This window comes from Macrobrachium rosenbergii, chromosome 19 (genome assembly GCF_040412425.1).
Source record: "Macrobrachium rosenbergii isolate ZJJX-2024 chromosome 19, ASM4041242v1, whole genome shotgun sequence".
Classification (NCBI taxonomy): domain Eukaryota; kingdom Metazoa; phylum Arthropoda; class Malacostraca; order Decapoda; family Palaemonidae; genus Macrobrachium; species Macrobrachium rosenbergii.
In genome coordinates, this window is record NC_089759.1 from 28,124,172 (window position 1) to 28,146,082 (window position 21,911).

The 21,911-nt window shown below is 36.9% G+C and overlaps 1 protein-coding gene across 1 annotated transcript in view; it reads right to left on the reverse strand.

The window, feature by feature from the left end:
* The window catches only part of LOC136848783 (cell adhesion molecule Dscam2-like), a 351,367-nt gene that overhangs the window by 97,018 nt on the left and 232,438 nt on the right, over positions 1–21,911 (reverse strand). Inside the window, 4 exon segments of the mRNA XM_067121377.1 lie at positions 1,129–1,216; positions 16,302–16,500; positions 17,343–17,510; positions 18,350–18,467. Of these exon segments, the coding sequence (XP_066977478.1) occupies positions 1,129–1,216; positions 16,302–16,500; positions 17,343–17,510; positions 18,350–18,467 (573 nt within the window).

The window sequence follows — 21,911 nt, forward strand, 5'->3', positions numbered from 1 at the left end:
TCGCTAACTTATACATTATACATACATTCATGTATATACATACATATATATATATATGTATATATATGAATACATGTATAGTTAGCAAAACTTTTATTGTTAATTCCTACGTCAGAGAAACATGGAAACGACAGAACGTGTTTGAACTGAACTAAATATAGAATTTAAGCCAAATGCCAAGCGTTGGAACCTATGAGGTCATTCAGCGCTGAAAAGGAAATTGACAGTAAGAAGGTTTGAAAGGTGCAACAGGAGAAAAGCCTCGCAATTGCACTATGAATCAATTGTTAGGAGAGGGTGGAAATTAGGGTGGAAGAGAGAGAATATGAAAGGAGGTACAGTAAAAGGAACAAAAGGGGTTGCAGCTAGGGGCCGAAGGCGCTCGGCAAAGAACCTGAAGTAGTGTACCACATGAGGTGCTCAGTGACGGCGCTACCCCCTTACAGGAGGCATAACGAGTTTAACCTAGAGAGGAAAACTTAACTACTCTCATTTTCGGTGTCGATGTCACAGAAACGTTAAAAAATATAGCAGTTTCCAAAAATTTGATCAGCTTTACGATAAATATTACTTATTTTTATTTTTAAAAAAGTGGGTTCTTAAATATTTAATTTCTGGAACCAGTGGAAAAAGTCTGTGAGATACACCGCAATTACCTGATACGTATCTGAAGTCTGTGAGATACACCGCAATTACCTGATACGTATCTGTATGTTATCGCCTCAGCGATAACGTATCATTAACTTAAAAGATAATGGAAAGCCATAAGACGCCTCATAATTACCAGAATATGTCTACCTGCTACTCCTACTTATCTGTAATGCGTTAGAAATCAATCACTGCACCAGAGACGACGGTTATAAAAATAAAGTTTACGTAAAAGATCACATCCGTAATGCGTTAGAAAAAGCAATCTTACCTGAGGCGACAATTATTAAAATGAAATTCACTCAAAAGATCAAGCATCCGCAACGCCTTGGTAAAAGTCATTGCGACTAAGACGGCACTAATAAGAATAAAGCTTATTTAAAAGACCATATTTATCCGTAGCGCGTGAGAAATCAAGCCACTGCACCAAAGAAACTTAAAAAAAAAAATAAAAATGAACGTCGCTTAAAAGATACTTACCTCCTAAATCGAGCTGAGCTGCGCCTTGGGCTGAATCCTCGTCGTTCTTGGCCAGGCACTGGTACATTCCTCCATCCTCGCGCGATATCTGGGGAAGGATGTGGGAAATGACTCGGTTAATACGCAAGTGTAAGCTCAGGCGAGAACTTGCAAAAATTCTGCCTGCATTGCTGAAAGATATATATATATATATATATATATATATATATATATATATATATATATATATATATATATATATATATATATATATATATATTATATATAATTATATATACATATATATATATATATATATATATATATATATATATATATATATATATATATATATTGTGTGCATTAAAATGCAATGGAATTCTAATCAGATGTGATCACTGTCCGACGGAGCCCGGCGCCCAGTAGGATGAATACATGGGTGATTGTCGGAAAAAAATTCCAATTTGATTCTACCTCGTCACACGATTTCAATACACTCAGTAGCAGCATACTAACTGCATTCACTGGTTAGTATAAAATTCGTCAGGCCTAATTCAAAACCACTGAAGCCTCAAAAAATAAAAAATAAAATAATCAAAATCATGACATGTCTAGAGAAACAGTAAACATGTTCGCTCACATACCTATATCTCTCTTAAAAGTTTGTAGGAATTTACACCAAAGACGCTCCCGTTCTCCCTGCAGAAACACTGACGAAGGTGATCCAAGTAGATAGAAATCCTTCAGTCCCTACCTTGTTATGACATTAACCAATCGGCAACAACTAATTTACGTTAAGATGGTTTGAGGGACCCTAAGACCGATTGTAGTAGCTGAAACGAGCAGTTTACCTGCCCTTTCGACCATTTCCAGTAAACAAAGCGTGGCTATGCTCTGCGGCTAATGCTATTGGACTAAGTCTCCATTAGAGTCGGATTAATGAATATGGAACCACAACATATTGTCAGACTGACAAATTCAACGGCCAACTGATTAATGGTAATTCCGTCAGTATATTCACTCACACGTACTGTACAGTACATATGTATATGTATATACATATATACATACATATATATCTCTCTCTATATATATCTCTATATATAATGAGGTGCGTCTATTAAATAACGGGATTTATTAAATAACTCACCTTTATATGCATTACAAATTTAATGCTTGTCCCATTCAATAAGTCTCTGTCGGCTGTTTCAAAACATCCGCCGTTTTCTTCTGTACATCATCAACTGACCCAAAGCGTGTCCCTTTAAGCACTGATTTAACTTTTGAGAAAAGATAATAGTCGCGCGATGCTGAATGTGCTTGTCGGTCAAACACTGCTTTACAGAAAGTGCTGTGAGCAGACGTATTGTCCTGGTGAAGAATGAAACCATTTTCCCATAGCTGCGGCCCACTACAGAAAACATAACCAAGCTAAATGGCAACTCACAATCAACTGAACGTCATAGAGTGTTGTTGCTTGTCACACAGGTTCAGAAATGTTCAGTCACCACGCATCCAGTTATGGCCGGTTCTGACTGCTTTGTTTACTGTGTTGAATCAGTCTCGTTATTTAATATACATACCTCACACACACACACACACACACACACAAACATATATATATATATATATATATATATATATATATATATATATATATATATATATATATATATATAATGTAGTTTTTTACAAATAACTTGTTCCCTCTAACTTTGTGTGTCTCCAGAGGAAAAAATAACACATCATTCACAGCCGTATTCATAATTCAATTGCTTAATCATGAATGCACAGTAAACTTCCATGGCATTAGCAGCTTCATACAACTATACAGGAGACTCATCAACAGCATGTCGAACACTCTATACGCACTGCTCCATTTACATAGTACGCAATCTTGCGTTCCCTGATGATAAATCCCTTCTTCTTCAATAGCTCTTTCACACCATCCCTTCATCTTTTTCTAGGTTTTCCTCTCCTTCTCTCACTTAACTCCTGTGGATTAAAAAGTTTTCAACCCCCACTCCCCAACCTGCCGTTCACAAGACCAGACCACCTCAACACATTCTGATACATCCTCTCGCGTAACTTATCTTAGATAGATAGATAGAATGTACAATTTAGGCCGAAGACCAAGCGCTTGGACCTATGAGGTCATTCAGCGATGAAAGGAAAATTGTGAGAGTAAGAGGTTTAAAAGATGCAGCAGGAGGAAAACCTCGCAGTTGCACTATGTTTCACAGAAAAGGGTGGAAAGTAAGATGGAAGAAAGCATATGAATGGAAGTACAGTAAAAGGAATGAAAGGGGTTGCAGCTAGGGGCCGAATGGGCGCTGCAAAGAACTTTAATTACTGCTTACAATACACCGCATGAGATGCACTGACGGCACTAGCTTCCTACGGGTTACGTAACTTACTATTTAGCTGTTCTTACGTCACAGACACTCCTCAAACAGTTTATCTCAACAGCTTCAACGGCTTGTCATTCAATTGTTAGAACTTTCGCCTGCCAAACGGGAGGTCCTAGGTTCGATTCCATTCATAGGGCAGCCAGATAGGTACGCTCCATAAAAACCTGCTGTCCCTCTGTTGACCTTGGCGGGTGAATTAGTACTTGGTAGTTAAACGACTCGGGTGCTCAATCAAAATACCAGAGGGTATTGCCCTTCCGGTTCTAAAAATATCTTTGGGTTTTCTTAAGCCAATGCAGTCTTCTCACCCTTTACAAAATTTTGTAAATTTTCTATTCAAACTTCATTTTTTCTAATTCCAGAAGTAAAATTGTACACGTTTACAATATAGACAATATTGCTGACAATGCATGGTGAAATAATGTGACCCAGACACTTATTCGTTACCTCATAGATTATTGTTAGTATCGTTATTTTTATTATTATTAATTTTTACACAGACATTTTTAATGGATATCATTTTAGCTCTCGCCACATAATTTGTGCTGTATATCTTGCTTATAATTAAAGACAAACCTTAAAACAATAGATTACCAAAAGTAAACAAAATCATAAAAAAAGAAAGAAGAACCTCCACCTCTGGGTGACAGAAGATTGAACCCGGCAGTGAAGAAGAGCAACGCATTTTCGAGCGTTTTAAAAGATTTCGGGTAATTAATTTCCTCAGCCTTAGAATGGATCCTAATGGGATCGCCTCCATTTGTAAATTGCTTATCATTGTATCTTCTGGAGCCAAGAGGTGGCTTCCATTAGCACTGAAAGCACATTGAGATTGATTCAAGTCTTTCTGTTTGTCACTAAAATAAATTGGTTGAATTTCCACAAAAATAATTTAGTTTCATTTTAAAGAATTGAAAATAAGAAATGTGTTTCAAGATTGGTCTCTCTCTCTCTCTCTGGTCTCTCTCTCTCTCTCTCTCCTCTTTAAAAAAGGGGAAACTTGTTTGTTTGCTTATGTCCAACAAACTTTTCTAGCTCTGACATTAGTCAAGCTTTCTTTTGTTATAAAAGTTAAGTATACCTTAGTTTTACCAGACCACTGAGCTGATTAACAGCTCTCCTAGGGCTGGCCCGAAGGATTACACTTATTTACCGTGGCTAAGAACCAATTGGTTACTTAGCAACGGGACCTACAGCTTATTGTGGAATCCGAACCACATTCCAGCGAGAAATGAATTTCTATCACCAGAAATAAATTGCTCTATCTCTTCATCAGCCGGCCGGAGACTCGAACTCAAGCCTAGCGAGTGCTAGTCCACAGCTCTACCGACTCCCCCAACGAAGAGCTTTCTTAGCATATATGGCCCTTTATTTGCATAATTTTTTCCACCACTTACATCATAAGTTGCCATGCTATTGAAATTTTGACTCACCTAAGGAGAGTATTTATTATTAATTTGTTTATCAACTGCAAGGGAGAAATCATATTTTCTGGAGCCGGTTGCATACAAAGACTGTCCTTGGTGTATATATTCGAATGCAATTGCCTGTTAGTACATATTAACATTGCAGGATAATTCAGAATATCTCTTTGGAACCATTCCTAATCCCAGAATCGTTGGTTTTTGCATACTCACTGGGCTGGTAATCCAGTGTAAAGATATGGCATGTTAATGTATTAAATAAGGAAATGAAACTACTCTTAATTAATTTTAGCACTGCCACGAGAATACCCCAAGTTCTCAAGGAACAAATGCAAGTGTTAGATACGAAGAAATATATAGAATAAAGAGAAATGGAAAGTATGAAAAGAAGGAAAAAGTACAGAAGAGAAATGGAGATAGATTGAGAATAATAAATCTGGCTTTCAGGTGCAATTTTGAAAACGCTCAGAATTGAAACGAGCGTTAATCTCCCATTTCTTTTGCCAAATATTTTACCCTGAAGCTTACAGACAGACAGTCAGACAGACACAGACAGACAGACAGATAGATAGATAGATAGATAGATGGATAGATAGACTGGAAAAATAACACTGGTAATGTCTTGTAAACCCTGTACAATATATAGCTTACCTGTACAATATATAAAAATCTTAACTTGAATGATTGTCTATATACAAGATAGCTAAATATAGACACACGAAACTGCTGCATGTTTTTAAACCTTGAACTTATCAGTGAAGGATGGATGTCTTGCGTAGAAATTTACCCTCGAATCAATATACCCTTTCATGGAAAGGTATCAGACCGACAACCCTAACATCCACAACCACTCGCAAATGGTAGAAAATGCCTCCAGAGATGAGGTCATTGCATGCATGCAAGGTCACATTTCAGATCCGCTTAAACTTCGTAAACGACCAGAATTCTGGAGCCATTTGATTACCCTCTAACAAGCAACATACATTTCGAATCGCTGATTGCTTCACACCGGCCGATGTTCAAGGTGACATGTCTTGCAATATCTTCCGGAAGTGGTGATTTGACTCGGAGAGCATTCAAACGCTCACGTTTCATCCTTTTCGGAAAATCATCTGACTTGTATAATACGTGCAGCATTCAGCAATTGTTGCTTGTCTAGCTACAGTAAATAGAGACTAGTCTATAGAATTTAGGCCAAAGCGCGGTAACTGCAACAAGAAGCTCGAAGATATTTATCCTTTCTCACATTGCATTCACAGTTCGTATCTGCAGCATACATTCAGTAACAAATTTGGTTTCAAAGTTTACCACTTTAGCGACGATTGTATTTGTATCACTTGGGATCCGTATTCTTAAATGGCATTAAAGAAACACTTGATAAAGTGAGCTAACTACATGTTCTTGTGAAACTACGTGATAAAGTCAACCCATTATTTTTAATCGGCAATTTTTTGGCAAACAGAGTAACACGGCAAAATGAGGGTTGCATTTACAGCCACGCCAATTCGCCACGTACTTGGATGCTCTGAACTTTAAATCGAATTTACTTCCAGAAACCACTGATATGCCTTCAGTTTCTCCATTAACGTAAAGTCTCCAACACCCAGTTTGATATAATCTCTACTGAAACAACTCGAGAACGATTAGATGGTATTTTCAGATGGAAGCCCACATCTCTAACAGTCTTTTCCCGTAGGGGGCTAGTGCTGTCAGTGCACCTCATGCTGTGCACTGTAGGCACTACTTTAAGGTCCCAGTGCTTGGCCTTTGGCCTAAATTCTATATTCAATTCAATTCTAACAAAGTCTTCAAAGATTACAGGGAGAACCCAAGATATATCGCTAACATAAACAAAACCGTTTTAATATGCTTAGGAAAAAACATCGGTATGATTCACTGATAGCCCCACTATATAAAACGCAATGTATATCCATATGTCTATCTTTTCTGCCTAACACAGGTGCTCTATGGGCAATGAACTTAACGTCAACTATCACAAAACCTTAAACAAGATAATAGTGAGAACATTTGTTATTAATACGATGCACTTGCGAAATCACTTAAATATTGCCATCAGATTTTTATGGGACAAGCACAAAGTTCATCAAAACATTAGCAGCACGAGACCAGTCACTGTAGGCCGCTGCACTTCCTCATTTCTCAGGGGAAGAAATAGCCACACATCGCGGTCCCAACAGGAAAAACAAAGCAAAGATTCAAGACATTAGGAAAATAAGACGGGAAAGAACATTTACATACTATATTTTCACCATAAAATCTTTAACATATTTTAACAATTTGGTGAACTTTTTGTAACTGTTGATTAGTACAAGCGTCATCTATGTATTGTTTCACTTACACTTAACGTTGTCATTGGCGTCATCATACTGAAAGAACTATTATCGTCAGATGCTATCATTGTTACTATCACAGTTCAGGATGAAATGGGACCCTTTTCTTGTTTATAAAACTTGGCATATATTTAAAAACAATTATTTAACAATACGCTTAAAATCCTTAAGCTTTACAACTTTATAAGGACGACTGTCATCGTCAGAGGGAGTCTAACATTTGCTCTCGTAAAGCTTACGAATTTTAAGTGTATTTTAAAAGGAGTTAAAATATATTTTTAACAATATACCAAGTTTTACATATGCAAAAGAGTCTTATTTTATCTCCATTTAAAGAACGAGATAGTTCTTCATAGTGTCCATTATTATTATTATATATGTATTTATACTTAAAATCATCCTGGTTACTTGCGTTTCAAATTTCGTTACGTGTTCCCCTTTGGCTTTTGTACTTTTCCACGACAATCTCTCCTCTGCCTTTTCCTCCCCGAGATCCCCTATCTAATCTTTACTACAGTTTTGCTGCAGACTTCAAAGTGGTAGGAGGCATGGAGCCTGGACTACATTTGTGCTTCCTCAAGCACTACGTAAATTGATTTAATAGCAGAGGATTTACGCGGGAACAACATTAATGCAAGAAGGGGAGAAAAGGGGTCGGGCTGCTTTAGTTCCTACCCAGTATTTGGTTTAATATTAATTACAATGAAACTTAATCCTTGCCTTAATTAATTAATCAAGTTACGCCCGCGCGAGCTCTCTCTCTCCCGTGGCATAATGTTAGGCCTAGGCTTACAACTTAAGTACCTATGTTCGATCCACGAATGGAAAGAAGAAAGGAAAGGTACCCAAGAAGTGATATGGGATGAGTAGAGAGAGAGAGAGAGAGAGAGAGAGAGAGAGAGAGAGAGAGAGAGAGAGAGAGAGAGAGAGAGAGAGATGGAACTGATCAGTTCGAAGTCAAAATGCATACCAATATGTAACTGAAAACGGGAGAAACTCTACAAGGTAATCATTATCATACTAAGTGAACTCAGGAATCAGATCTCTCTCCTCTCTCGATGTAGTATCCTTCTTAGTATCATGTGTTATCTCTTCTACAGAAGCAATATGAGTGTCTTGTCTTTATCTACTGTATACCGTTTAGTGCAACACGGTTAATCTTATCAGTCCTGCCCCCGGAATTAGGAAGAAGAAGAAGCAGCAGCAGCTTTGTAAACGGTGACGGTCCCGCTATCAGAGCTGCTCTTTATTTCTGTCGATTTTCTAGACATACCACTTTCTGTGCACGATTTCTCCTCAGGACTATTATAAGATATGCAGAACCCGAAGGTACAGTTGAGTGTGAATATTTTGGTCTTGGGACCGAGTTTGTTTGGTCAGCAACACGACGAAGGGAATTTGGCCAAGACCTTGTACCTCACCAGCTCACTTAGGCTATTCCTGGGGCCACCGCCATCTAATACAACAATAGAAAGCGAGCGTGACGATTTCTATGATCAGCGAAGTGACTTTTTACTCTGTGATTTTTGATGAAGATAGACTTGAAGATAGTGAATGTTGGTTTTCGCCTAATAGTAGGTAAGACTTATAAAACCGCGTGTTAGTTTTGATATTCATTAGGCCTATGCACCTCGTTTGTTAGTTTTATTAAATTTGACGACAGTAGTTACCGAATTGGTAACAGGGAAAATACTTAAGTAGCTGATTTAAGCATATATCAGTTAGATATGCTCCCTTTGAGACATGGCATCGTACACAGGTTTCTAGCCAGTATGGCAAAATGCGCCAAACGAGACTAGCCTACTCGATGGTAAACACACGGCAAACATATTCCCTTTTGCCTAAAAATCCGGGGACAGTATTGCATTTTAATATAATGGTAACGTAAAACGAAGTGGCTGCTGGATGTTTTATAGCTTAAGAACCTCAATTAAATGTCCATGATATGTACAAAAAAACCAGGGCTATCGATGATTCTAAAGAATGTGAAGGGAAGCAGATCAGAAGGAAAATACAAATGTAAATAATCAGGATGGGCATAATGACAACGCTATTGGTGACGGAAGTGAAACAACGACGGGCAGTTCTACGAACTGTAAGCTGGATCAGCCGTCAGAAATGGAATTTAATGATAAAGCGACTGGAGGTTAGTATGAGGAAGACGGTACAGAGTAAAAGGAGGATAGTCAGGCTACAAGGAAAAATAATTCTATAAGGGATGCTACGGATGTGCTTAAAGAAGGACGACGTGAATGTAATACAGAATGCTCCTTACGGCGGTTCTCAGGAAACCAACCAGGATTTAGTGCTGACTTATTTGGCGGAGGAATTCGAACAGACTCCCCCCACCCCCGAACGCTAACTATCACTTACAGAGGAGGAGAATTCAACAGGAGATAATGACGTTATCGAAGCAATGCCAACTTTAATGGCTCAAAGAACAGATATACCCCCTGATATGAAGGAAATAACCAGTGAATTATTATATAAAGTGATGAAAATGACCGTGAAGCTGAAAATACGAAAGAAATATCAGAAGCTGTCAACGAAGATAAGTGGAATTTAAAAGTGGAAATGTTGGTAATGGATTATGGAGAGAAGATTCATTTTAGTAAAGAAAAATAGATTATGAAACTTTATTGCCAACTTAAAAGTCAAGGGTCTAAATGATGCAAATAAACAAATGGATGTTGTCTGATACTGCATTATAATACAGTATTGTCATGTTACGTTTTTAGGAATACGATGTAAAGGATATTTCGGTATCAAATTATTGTAGCAAATATACTGATATTTGCTTTTTGCTATGAATAAATGAACAAAGATAGAAAAATCTTGACTCAAGAAATGGATACTTAGGAGAAATTGTTGGTATTCAAATACTTTATAAACACATTTCCTGTTGTAAATGCCTGTCACATAGGTACTAGTTAGAGCACAGAGAGATTTTTTTTTTTTTTTTTAAATTAAGATTTGTATTATTTGAGACAGTTGTGAATACAAAATCCTTGGTGAAGATTTTAATTGTATTACTTGTGTGGGGGAATGCAGCAACGCTAATAAACACTTATTATCTACGGGATTCTGTAAAATTATCCAGGGATTTGGTCTAAATAATAATTATTTATATAAAAAAGTTTGCCTGAGTATACATACTAAGTATTTGCGATAACTATAGTTCTAGGGTATATGGGATATTACGAAAAAAACTGTAGCGTCATAAATTTATAACATTTTCAGAAACAATCCAATTTAGTTTCTCCTCCCACTTTGCGTTATGTGTAAAATGGAAATAGATGGAATGCCCCGTAAGAGGGTAGTGCCGTCAGTGTACCATACGCGGTGCACTGTAGGCATTACTTAGGGTTCTTTGCAACATCCCTTCGGCCCTTAGCTGAACCCCTTTCATTCCCTTTACTATACTTCGTTCGTACTCTCTTTTTTCCATCTTTCTTTCCACCTTTTCCTAACAACTGTTTCAACATTATTTTCAGCTCTGAATGGCCTCATAGGTCTTAGTTCTTGGCCTTTGGCCTAAACTTCATATACCAATTCCAATAAATGGGATCAAATTTGGCAAGGGATACTGGAATTAAACATTAAAATACTTAATTTGGAATAACTGGAAGAAAACTTCATTAATTTATGTCAGTTTGTTGAATCAAGAAAGGTAGTTAGTGACATTATTCTGTGGTGGGAATGGATTGAAAATCAGTGGATTTTTCCTCATTAAAATGTGAAAGCAATTATCTAGTGAGAAATATGGATTTTTAAGCATACTTCCAACAAGACTGCATTATTTTCATGAGGCTAGCCTTCAATCTGATGTTAAATTTTGTAAACTGATGGAAACGAAAAATTCGGAACGAGTTTTGCGAAGGATGAAAAGTGTGGGGTTGATTAGATACATGATTTGACTAAAAGGTTCAGCATATTTGCTTCGGATCGAAATTAAAAACAAAATAGTGATGACTATTTTACAAAACCTAGACAAGTAAAAGGTCCAGAAGTTAAAGGTACAAAGAGGATGCGTATTATCTTCAGGATGCACTCTGAGATGCTCTTCAGTTCTGTAGATATTCATGTTTTGGTTGCCGAGAAGGAAAAAGTGTGGAATGCTGTGGAAAACATGAATAGTTAAAAGTCGTCTGGAAATAACGGTGCTCGTGTGGAATTTTTAAGAAAATAATAATGGAAATGCCAAGATTTATCGCTTTTTTAAAACATTTCAGACTCACAATATTTAGGAATTTCGAGGTTGGATGATAAAAATGGTGATTTGGAAGTTCTGCAAAAATGAAGGCCAATTGCATTTTTAATGGACCATAAAATATTAGTAAAGGTTATAGCGAACAAAATGTTCTATGTAGTGGACAAAATAATATCAAAAGAACAGTTTTACGGTGTGAGGGATAAATCAATAATGAAATATAACAACACAATAAGAAACAACCTTGTAATATCAGTTGATAATTTAAACTGGGTGAAAACTTTTGAAAGGGTCAATATTCAGTCTGTTTTGTAGGTAATGGAGAAATTCGGATTCCCAGCTGAATGTTGATTTGATTGGAGTTTAAGTGTCTTTTTAAATGGCTTTCTCAGCTCATTTCTAGCACTGTTGTCTTTCTTTCAGGAACTAAGATAATAGTATGATTGTGAATCCTAAGTTACTCAGTAATTTAGATATATGTATTCATGGTTTTACAGATGATTCGCAGTTTGTGAAACTTTCAGGGAAATTATAAATTTAAACTCGCTACCGGTGCAGAGCTGAATAATAGCAAAACTTGTATTGTAGGCGTTGTTAGACGTTGAGATAAAATACAGTAGCCTTTCCGTTGGTTAGAAACCGTTGACTGTACGTAAATGTTCGATATTTATTGCAATGGTTTTAAAGTCAAGGCCAAGAGAAAGAGAAGGTCTGCTCACTTCCCGCCAAATCCCCCATGTAGGCGGAGCTTTGTCTACCTCCCGATTGCGTCAGCAGGTGAATTGCCGTAATGAGCAGGTACCTCTAGGATACGTCATCGCCTACGTAATTACCCCAAGTGGGAGGCGATTCCGCCCAATTGGTCAGACCTTAATTAATTTTTTATAATTTTTTTATGCAAAATGAATAGTTTATAAAAGTTTCTAATTGTAAATAACTTTCTTTTCGTTTATGTATAACTTTACTACGTAAATGTACTCTTATGTATCTCAAGATTGTAAGCCTTCAAATAGAAAAAAAAATGGTTAGACCTTGTCTCTCTTGGCCTTGTTTGAAGTAACGTGAGGAAAACTGGTCGAAGACCGCTAGGAAAATAGAGGTGCTCGTTCATATGACAAAGATCAAAAGTATTATTGTTATTGCCATTGTCATTATTAAGTCAAATTCACCATCAAAAGTATGAGACGTAGCTCGTATTTTGCCTAGCATGAAAAGAGTGTGCTAAAACTAAATGAGACTATTTCACTTACTTGTCGAATGGGAATAATCATCCCATTAACAGAAGTACATTATCGTTACCAGGAAGGAAAGGAGGGTTAGGCTTAATAAATGTGCGTATGAAGGAGTTATGAATGACATGGGTTTCTCAAATTTCCATCGTAGTGTCGGATTAACTTACGTAGTTGATTTTTGGACAATATAGCAAGTATCCTTTGCATCATGCTTTTATTACTCTGTAGCAATTGCTACCGTAAGAAAGGTTTGTCGGGAAAATAAAGCTTCCCCATTTAGGGGGGGCAACTTCCCCCGAGACTCAAGATGCCCCCAGCCTCAACTTGCCCCCTCACCCCACCAAGCCCCAAGAAGTAACAGCAGCTGGTTTTCATTATTCCTACCGAAATTCAAATGTGTCATCACATTAAATTATATCTTTCTATCTATCTGTCTATTTTGTGTTTCAAAAAGCAAATAAAATAGCTCAGAATAAAAAAACCCCAGGTGATTAGGCTCGCTTCGCTCGCCAAACCGCCTTTTTACCCCCGCCCGATTCAAAAATCTGAAATGACGCCCCTGGTTGAAGAGCAAAGATACACGGTATGCATTGTGAGTACCTCGATGGTAAGGCCCATTACTGAAGAGAACTGTCCTCGTTTAGACTGGAAAACTATTGGGAAAAGTGAGAATGTTTCACTGGAGCAACAAAAAGGAAATTTGTTTTAAAAATAAGTACATGGCACATTAGCTGCAGTCCAGATATTACAAATTTCTATTATTAGAAACATTAGAAAATGTGGTAACTGTGGTGAAATCGAGTACGTATTGTATATCCTCTATATCTGCAGTTTTTATAAATTGGCTTTATTTACAGAGATTTCTTTTGATGTACGTAACACAGAGACGTGCTTCAAAGACTTTGCTATTAAACTTTAAATGTAATACAGAGAAGGATTATAATACAGCAATGATAATAATAGTAGTAGTTATGGGACATCTTTACGTAGTATGGATTAATAAAAATTGAGACGTCGAAAAAAAGGGAACAATAGCTGTTAATCAGCTCAGTGGTCTGGTTAAACTAAGATATACTTAACTTATAACAAGAACTGTATATTTAAATTTTAGTATTGCACAAATATGACGTTTGCAAAATGAACGTCTATTTCTTTCTTAGTAAACGATAAAAAGAAAAAGTTCTAGGACACCATTTACAAACTTCATTCAACCGAGTCACACTAAGGTGACGAATTATCACAGTTATCACCATTAAGTAGATGCAAAGTGCAGTCACTTGCAAAATGATAACTTTCCCTTTCATGCTCAATAATTACTGTTCCTTTCTTTAGGTGCTGGCGTAGAAGGTTGCCGTTAACGAGTGTTTCTGAAGTGACCTCTGATCACAGCCATTTGTAGGTGACAGGTGAGATGGCAGCTGAGATTGGTTTGTGTCATTCTGGGATCTTAAGGCGTATTGCACTGTCTCGCAACTGAAGGTTAGTCTGGTCTGTTGTTGTTTTTGCTTGTTGATAGATCTTCCTTGTGGTTACTGATATATTTTGATAGAATGTGTTTTTTTTAGTGCTGGTGCACCATTTTTTGAAGAATCGATACGATTTTTACCTCAGTATGCGACAAACTGACTTTAGCAAGTTCTCCGTCTCCAAATAAGTTTTCCTCTAAGTGCAACAATGTACGTTGATGCATCAGATGTGAACATCAGGAACAAATTCGAGGTTTTGTTGCGGATTTTCATCTTAATTAAACGCAGGCCTTTTGTAGAGATTTTCTCATAGATGTCCACCTTATCTACGCTGTCATAGCATCTACATACCAACAATAATTGAAGGAGCAGTTATTTTATTACTTGTCAGCAACGATCACGCAACTGAAGTGTGTTGAGCCGTAGTTCGTATGTACTATACATCTCCATTACTAGAATGTGCTTGACTAAAATTTTTGGTTTTCTCTATTTGCTATATTTCAATGAGAAATACGTCCAGTGGACTACCAGTTGCACTTTCATCCTTCCTTCGTTAAATTATGTCCCTTAGGGTATTAAAAAAGGGTCTCCTCTGAGCATATTTCCAAATGTTTTGCAAGGTTTCCTTTAACTTCGATATATGGAATTCTAACAATTCCAAATTATAAATGTTCACAATGAATCCCTGTACTTCATATCCTTTATTTTCTGGATCTTTATCTTGCTGTTCAACCACGCCAGTTCCCCTTTCCGCTGTCTAAGTGCTGAGTGGCCGAAAGTACCCCAGTGCTTGGCTTGACATCCTGAATTTCATAAATCAATCAATCAACGTAACAATTTGCATAAATTGAGAAGGGATCGCTTACACCGAAATGCTTATGTGAATATAAGGACTCATAACCCTAGTAACCGTGTCGTCATTAACTGCTACAAAGATTTCCTGTCTACCATCGTACCGGTACACCACATTGTTCAGTTTATCTAAGATTAAAATAATGTCTCACCTGCGCTACTCAAAGAAAACTCTACTGTGTACTCTTGAACTACACGTAAAGGATACCCATTTTCCTGCTTCAGACGAAGTATGTACCACCAAGTAGATGGAATTGCAATGGACAGACATCTTAATGAATATGCTGTTTCCCTAGAAGTGGTTTTTTTTTTTTTTGGCTGAGTGTGAGTGGGGTGAAGGATTTCATAATTTCGAAAAGGAACCCTTTCGTCTACTGCACATGATTTGTAGATGATACCTATGGCAATGCTAGGGACATCCCGCAGCTCTAGAAAACCGCACCAAGAACTACGTAATTGATGTCTCCGTAATGAACATTACTACACTAATGAGTACTATACTAAATGCTTCTTACCCTACTCAGACATCACGGTAAACGCTGGCAACGAAGTATTCAGAACTACCATATAAATGAAAGCCGCGAATAGCAACAAATGTTCGTATGTCTCTCACATAATACTTCTTCAATTATTGGTATGACACAAACCAGTCTCAACTGTCACCTCACCTTTCTTCTGCGAAGGTGTGCGATCGCAAGTCACTTCTCAAACACTTTAGCAGCTTCTGCTTTATTGTACTTTTTTCCTCCAGATTCTCATTTCCATGGAAACTTTCTTCATAAGACTTATTTCCGTGACTGGGACGTGAGCAGTAATAATTGCCATTTTTCTCCTCACGCTACTTTGCTTTAATGAATTTTAATCGTAGAACGAACGCGCTGGTGCTACACACACACACACACACATACACGTTTATATATATATATATATATATATATATATATATATATATATATACATATATACAATATTATATATATATTATATATTTGTGTGTGTGTATTTTCAAAATTTTAAATACACTTTCATATTAATAAATACATGCATACACATAAATACAAATTATATATATATATATATATATATATATATATATATATATATATATATATATATATATATATATATATATATAATATATATATATTATATATATATATATATATATATATATATATATATATTACATGCACGTATGCCTAAAAACGTTCATTCCTTGAATTTTCTTTACTAGAAAATCAATCTTACCTGACTTATATGCAAGCTCTTGTCATAACTCGTCACTCGTGGGAGAGGAGGAAGGGGTCTCCCGTCCTTATACCAGGTCACAGAATTGACCGGTGACCCGGAGACTCGACAGGTCAGCTTCGTTGGCCTCCCCAAATCCACTCGCTGGAGGCTTGGTTCTACAGTGACGCTCAGGTGCTCCCTTACTAGAATATCGACTCTGGAAAGAAAAAGTGTTACGGTGATGACTTGGTTACTCGGATCAAATGGTTATGATTAAGTATGGTAATGCATTAAGCAGGTCTGTCTGTCTATCTGTCTAATTATGATGTTTTGACATGGTTTCAATTAACAAATATGGAATAGAACATGAATTTTATTTTAGCTGCTATCTGCCTTGGAACAGCGGTGTATTGGAACTAAATACCCCTTTGACGGGGTAATTGTGAATGGAAAATGGACTGTTCCCTTTTCATTTTATCCCCCTTCTAACAATTCGTTACAGTTGTTTCCCCTTCACTGATATTTTAACTCCATTTACCTTTTGTAAAGAATAGATAGGAACAATTAAGCCACATCAGGCTAATCATTATGAGGGGACAATATTTTTTTTTATGACAGTCGAGAAAAACTTTTAACACGCAAATACCAAATGCTTTTCACTGCGTCTGTAATCCATGAAATGTTTTCATGTGTCTGTAATACAGACAAGGTAGTAGTTCATGATGTCTGTACTTATAATGTATAAATTTTTCCTGTGACTGTAATATGAAACAGGTGTCTGTAATACATGAAAGGATATTGATTGTGTCAGTAATATATAAAATTCGTTTTTGTCTGTATGTGCAACAGGTAGTTTGCGTTTGTAATAAATGAGTTTTGTTCTGCCTGTGATACCCGGAAGGCCTTATCTGTCTGTTTGCATTTGTAATATATGAAAGTTTTCCTCCCCGGGATAAATAAAAGATTTTCTCTATGTAATACGTACACTGGTTTTGCCTCTCTCAGAAGTCCAAGAAAGGTTTTTGTCTGTGTTTATCAGATGGCACCGTTCGCTCTCACCTGTACGAGTCTGTCCCTGCGGAATTGTTGGCAATGCACAGGTAATGTCCTTTATCCTCCTCCCGCAAAGACGATATGAAAAGCTGGCCGTTGATCACCTGAAGGCGGCCGTTGGTGTTGCTGCTGCTGAGACTGACGCGTCCGTGAGTCTCGTCGTCTCTGTACCACCTGAAGGCGACGGGAAGTCGGGATGTTATTGGGGTGGATGCAAAGAAGTTGCAATTTGCAGGGCGCTACGCCGCACCGTCATCATTACCAGATACATGCTGCGACTGCGCTGCTTGTAATCTAGCATAGATTAAATGTTTACTTTTGTGCTTATCACTGCTACATAGATATAGATGTTTAATATTGCTTTTCTTTGTACATAAACACATATATACACACATATAGGGACTGTATATATATATATATATATATATATATATATATATATATATATATATATATATATATATATATATATACAGGTATACTCAGAGTAGATTTAATGAGATTATTTATATATATATATATATATATATATATATATATATATATATATATATTTATTTATTTATTATATATACACACTTATCTACTCTATTGAGTATGAAAAAATGTGTAGAAAGAAATTTACAATTTTGAAAATGGCTTGAACAATCAGCTTTTGTTTTCAGTTTATGTAACCAGTATTAAGCGTTGTTTTACAGTAATTCTTGCTCATTTATATAATCAGGAACTCACTATCGAACTCTGATGAACATAATGTAATCACAGGTAAGAGGGACAAAATCTAAGTCATAAATACTTTTGTCTGAAGAGGAGGAGCTAGTCGTGGATTATAATTCCGGATTCGTTGATTTTATGTTTTTATTTTAACAAGGAGCCACTGACGTCTTCTAACTACTGACTTACTGTAGATCAGTCATTGGAAGTCATGATTTTTGGCTTTGTGTGACCAGTGACTTTTCTCGAGTTTGATAATTAAATATTCATTGAGAACAAAGCTATTAGCAGTTACTTACGCGACCGTTGGCAGAGGATGGCCTCGAGCGATGCAAGGGAAAAGGATGTCCTCTCTTGCCCAGGGTCGAGCTATGTCACGGCGCAGCAGAAGTTGAGGTCGGCTGAGTCGAGGTTCACCTGCAGATGTATGGGAAAGGAGGTGATAATGTGAACTGTTGGCGCCATTAACTTGCATTCCCGTTGGGGGGAAGGGGGTAGTGCCGTCAGTGCACCTCACAGGGTGTGCTGTAGGCATTACTAAAGGTTCTTTGCAGCTTCCCTTCGGCCCTTAGCTGCAACCCCTTTCATTCCTTTTACTGTACCTCCATTCATATTATCTTTCTTCCATGGTGCTATCCACCCTCTCCTAACAATCATTTCACTGTGCAACTGCGAGGTGTTCCTGCTGTTACACCTATCAAACCTACCTACTCTCAAGTTCCTTTCCAGCGCCGAAGGACCTCATAGGTCCCAGTGCTTGGTCTTTGGCTTAAACTCTATATTCCATTCCATGCCATTAACCTGCATTCGCTATATAAAAAAACAACAAATCCATTAGTTTTCTACCTTGTATAACCTTCAGAACGGTGTTTTGAGGTGTGTGGACCTTTGGAGTTTCATTATATTTCTTTAAATGCTTCAGACAGTAGAGAAAAGAAAACAAAGGAAATTAGATGTACGTGTCGTCTGTTGAAAGAAAGGGGTTATGAGCCTGATATATTCATAATTTAATATTAATTTCCGACAGGGGGTTATGTTAGTTTTGGTTTGTGTCTTTGTTTTTTCTGGTTGTTAATAGGTTCGATTGACTGATGGACTGATTTGGAGGTGAATGATTGGGTGTGTCAGAAACGGGGGTAATTGACTCAGAAGACAAAGTTGATGAGGGGTCCAAAATATTTATAAACTCTTTCACCCACACTCACTCATAATATGCAAGCTATAAAATGAAATTGAAGGACGAAATTCACGTAAACTATCCGCGAAATTAATTGGGAAAAACCTTAATTGTGAAAGAGTCGAGTTCCTCTGTAAACTCATAAATACGGAAGTTTTTAAAATTGACTTCTCCGAGTTCACAGGTAATACTCACAGAGGAATCGGCTTCTCATTTCTCTTAAGACTGAGTCACTCATTCACCAAGTTCCATGTATGCAAGGGAACCACATACATAAATTATATATATATATATATATATATATATATATATATATATATATATATATATATGTATATATACATATTTATGCTGTATATATACATATACATACACATATATATGTATGTATGTATATATATATATATATATATATATATATATATATATATATATATATATATATATATATATATATATATATATATATATATATATATATAGATATTTATATATATTATACATCACTTCCGGACATACCATGATGCACACTATCCTCTTCCGTTATATAAGTGAATAAGTTTTAATCTCGGCCAATCTTTTATAGTCTTTCCGTTCCCAAGACATATCTTACAAACTCGTCAGCTGCTCAGTTGCAACCCCCACCCCATATTGGGGCATCTCACCAGTAATCTTATCGACTCACGATTACATTCCATTTCCTGAAATTTGTCAAGAACCCCTTTACATCTTCAAACGATATAATGAATCTCATTTTTGGAGATGGTAATAGGTCCTCCGAACTTATGCATCATTAAATTTTCCTCTCTCCTGTCACCTGCGTCTAACAATCCTTCAAAGGCCATTGACCAAGGACTACATTGTCTTCAGAGAGACTCTCAATTTGCATATTTTATACCAAGATTCATTTGCGCATTCACCTCCCTCTCAAATGACTGAACTCTCCTCCTCATACAAGGATTTCTGGAGATGGTGAATAATGCGTTAGAGAAACTCTCTCTCTCTCTCTCTCTCTCTCTCTCTCTCTCTCTCTCTCTCTCTCTCTCTCTCTCTCTCTCTGGGAGGTTTCTAGAAGCATTCGTATACGTTTTCCTTGAAAATTCTCAACAGCTCTCATATTTTTCCCTTTATGTCTCCTTAATTTTCATATTTCGTACAACTGCAGGTTCATAATCTTGTGTTTCCCCGTAGGGGGTAGTGCCGTCAGCGCACCTCATGCGGTGCACTGTAGGCATTACCTAAGGATCTTTGCAACGTCCCTTCGGCCCCCTTTCGATCCTTTTACTGCACCTCCTTTCATATTCTCTTTCTCCCATCTTGCTTTCAATCATCTCCTGACAATTGATTTATAGTGCAGCTGTGAGGTTTTTTCCTGTTACACCTCTCAAACCTTTTACTGCCAATTACCGTTTAAGCGCTGAATGACCTCATAGGTCTCAGTGCTTGGCTTTTGGCCTCAATTCTATATTCAGTTCAATTCAGTTCAATTCAGTAAGCTATTGTTATCCAGTAATGCTTACAATATTTACATAGAAGGAGAGAGAATTTTTTTCCCTATATCAAAAAGAGAATGATGCTGCGAAAACTGTCTTTCCAAAATCGAATTTTTTTCCAAGGTGTCATTTTCCTTTGTACGAGATGGGGTCCTTCATTATACGATCGTAAATTATAAAACCTATCGTGGCGGCAGTCAGAAGCTTCAAGGCCTCTTATTTTAGCGATCTTAATGTATAAAAACCTGTTACTACATTTATTATAATTCCATGCAAACTCTCAATGAAACGATCGTAATTTCGTAAGACCTCGCACTTCGAGCGATTTTAATTTAAAAGACCCCTTATCGTAGTGGCTAAGTTATACGACTTTCATTGACGGCCTTAATATGCCAGATGATTTATTGTAATGTTTTAAGACCTCGTATTGTAGTAACGGCATTTTATGAGACATCTCATTGTATTAATCAGTATTATGACTCCTATCATTGTAATCTCATTGTAGTAATCAATTTATGACACTTATCATTGTAATCTCATTGTAGTAATCAATATATGGCACATCATTGTAGTCTTAGTAATCGATGTATGACACCTATCATTGTAATCTCATTGTAGTAATCAATATACGACACCTATAATTGTAATCTCATTGTAGTAATCATTATATGACACCTATCATTGTAATCTCATTGTAGTAATCAATATACGACACCTATCATTGTAATCTCATTGTAGTAATCAATATGACACTTATCATTGTAATCTCATTGTAGTAATCATATACGACACCTATCATTGTAATCTCATTGTAGCAATCAACATGACACTTATCATTGTAATGTCATTGTAGTAATCAATATACGACACCTATCATTGCAATCTCATTGTAGTAATCAATTATGACACCTATCATCGTAGTGAACGTATGATCGCAATTCGTAAGACACCGAATTACAGCGAACGTAACTTACAAGACCGTAACGATCGTCACACAAAAGACCTCCCACCCTGTCAGTCGCAATTTTTAATGCCGTCCTCATCACCTGCTGAAGATAATGACACAATTTGCCTTCGCTCGCTTTACGTCCTCCTCTCAGTCCCTCCTCCGCCCAGCCCGACCCGGGGCTCCTCTGTCACGTGGAAGCAGTGAAAGAAGGGCGCTGCCGGATTGTCCTGAGCCTCTTTTTG